This window comes from Ahaetulla prasina, chromosome 6 (assembly GCF_028640845.1).
Source record: "Ahaetulla prasina isolate Xishuangbanna chromosome 6, ASM2864084v1, whole genome shotgun sequence".
Taxonomy (NCBI): Eukaryota; Metazoa; Chordata; class Lepidosauria; order Squamata; family Colubridae; genus Ahaetulla; species Ahaetulla prasina.
The window spans coordinates 40,312,708-40,315,207 of NC_080544.1; the positions used below are offsets into that span (position 1 = coordinate 40,312,708).

The 2,500-nt window shown below is 37.6% G+C and overlaps 1 protein-coding gene and 1 long non-coding RNA gene across 9 annotated transcripts in view; one reads left to right on the forward strand and one right to left on the reverse strand.

Annotated features, from left to right (window-relative positions):
- The window catches only part of LOC131200927 (uncharacterized), a 17,063-nt gene extending 15,958 nt beyond the window's left edge, over positions 1–1,105 (reverse strand). Inside the window, exon 1 of the long non-coding RNA XR_009155734.1 lies at positions 954–1,105. This is a non-coding gene — a long non-coding RNA (uncharacterized LOC131200927). The remainder of the gene's footprint in view (positions 1–953) is intronic.
- EBF3 (EBF transcription factor 3) overlaps positions 1–2,500 on the forward strand; it is a 207,855-nt gene that overhangs the window by 179,542 nt on the left and 25,813 nt on the right. For all 8 annotated transcript variants that reach the window (XR_009155729.1, XR_009155728.1, XR_009155732.1 and 5 more), the window contains exon 11: positions 2,235–2,323. Coding sequence is in view for 2 of the 8 variants with exons in the window: in XM_058188337.1 (XP_058044320.1) it covers positions 2,235–2,323 (89 nt within the window). In the remaining 6 variants the exon portion in view is untranslated. The remainder of the gene's footprint in view (positions 1–2,234; positions 2,324–2,500) is intronic.

Below are 2,500 nucleotides of genomic sequence, written 5' to 3' on the forward strand. Positions count from 1 at the left end.
ATAAAGAGAGGGGCACCCTTTTCTCATGCTCGCATACAAATGTATGCATGTACATAATGTCCTGATATGCACAGTTATATGCGAGCCTGAATTCTGCTTGGAATATTGTACATTTGTCAGATGAAAGGCATAGAATTCTACATATTGCAAAAGGGCAATGTACTAATTATTATTTTAGGCAGAACAATGTTCTTCCATTCGTCAGGTTTTTATAATTGTCTTCCTCGTGCCAGTCTAGTTTTTCAGATTATATCTGTAGAATTTCAAATTCTTTTATGGCTGTACGGTTGATAATATAAATTGAAACGAACATTTGGAGGTGTGATTCGTAGCATAGAAATCTATGATTATTATAAGTCGTAAAGCTTTTGAAAGCTTGCATCAAAGCCCATATTACCTGTCAGCTATGTCTGCATGAAATCAATTGAGGTTGGCCATCTATCTTTTCTGATCACCTTCCACCAGACCTTTCATGAAGTCAAACAGCCGTAGCGATTAGCTGGAAAGTTGAAGAAGCAACATCTCTGATCCATTACATGGGGCACCGACTGCTATCCTGTTTTTGGTTCTTTAATTGGGACCAGTAACACTTTATTTAATCTTTTAGAATTTGCCAGCAAGTCATTTTGTGAGGCTATACAAGGCCGTCATCTGTCCCAACCTTCTTGGCTTCTGCCTGACACACTAGTATAGGACCAGGCAAAGACATGACAAATTGTCCCCAAAGTCAATGCTGACAGCTTCTGATGATTAATGGTCTGATTATGAAGTGGTTTTACACATATAGAATTTACATCACAGAGAGTTAGAAATTTTGCCATGTCACAGACGCCAAGGCATTTTGAAGAGCTTTACTATTTGCAAAGAAAAAGGAGGGTGAAATCCCAGCAAAAGCCATGTCATGTAAAATCAATACATCGGATCAATGCTTTATTAACAAGAAAATGTCTTACTTCACATTCCTATGTGGACCTTTGTCTCCGGGATGCATGATGGAATGTCAAATCATATTGCAGTCTTCAACTTTCTGCTATGTTTATTGAGTGCTTGTTGTGGAAGCCTCCATACATTGATTATGAGATGTACTAGTGTCTGTTTACGTAAAAAAAACAAAAGCAATTAATAATAATATGAGCCATTTATTTTGAAAAAACAAAACCCAAATATTGGGCGTATTAACGCGCTAGAAAATTGTAAGCTTTTTATTTTTATTTTTTGCCATCGCTTTTGCTCAGCAAACCTGCTGAGCTTTTTGGTGTTAATCATCAAATTACATGCTGACTAATGAGTGATGGTCTGAATTCTACGCTGAGTAATGAATAGATGGAGGCAGTTCTTATTAGTCCCATTGATTTATGTAGCGCCATGCACCATGCAGTTACTCTGTTAAAAACGATATCTACATCAAGAAGTAATATACTCTAATAAGTATTTTCATCTTAACTCGAGTCATTGGGCCTCCAGGCTCAGTTTTTGTTTGAGTCAGGCAGAGCTATAATAAAGCCCTATGACTCCTTACAAAGCTTGTTAAACACAATGTGTGCAGTCTAACTGAGTCAGATTCATGATTCATGCACTGTACACAGCAGCATGTGCTGCTGATTTATGACCAAGCACAGTTCATAGTCAAAATTACAATTTGAGGGATAAAAAGATTAATTACTATTTGTGGCCTGCAATTTTGTGAGGCTAGTGGTTTGCAGCTGTAGAATGATAGTGCTCTACATCAGTCTGTAGTCAGCCATTCACAGATTATTAAAGCTTTGCAAGATTAAGTGCTCCTCCTGCCTGGTTTGTGCTCAGGCAATATGCTAGACAAAAAAGGACCACAGGGATAAATCTGAAGCAAGCAATAGCTGGACATATGTCATAATTGCCAGTTTCCCATAAATTCACAGACAGTATAGAAAACGGAGCATGATGCAGACATCATATCGTGACTCTGATGATTGCTATATATGGCTTCAAGACCTGTAACTTTTGTTACTGTGCCAACCATTTGAATCGGGGTTTTGGTGGCGGTTGTTTTTTTTTTTTTTTGCAATATGTATTTTCGTTTGCAATTCTTCCCCTCTAATTATGGACAGAAAGAATACTCTCCATGAAGAGTCCGGAAAATGAGTCCCAAGAAATCTGTTGTGTTTTTATTACAAGGGTTTAGTCAGCCTGTATTTTTGCATATGTTTGCTAACAACTAATCACCAGACTGATACACTGCTCTGTCCATTTTTCAGCCCTTAATGAACCAACAATAGATTATGGATTCCAGAGATTGCAGAAAGTCATTCCACGGCATCCAGGTGATCCAGAACGGTTACCAAAGGTTAGTCACTTCGTGTTTACAGCTTTCTGTGCATTTATTCTCATCACATATAGGATCAGGCATGGCAAAATCGAGAGCTGCAATCAATAAAATGTAGGAAAATGGCATATTGTTATCCTATATAGAATATAGAATACATACATACACACACACACATATACATACACACACATGCAT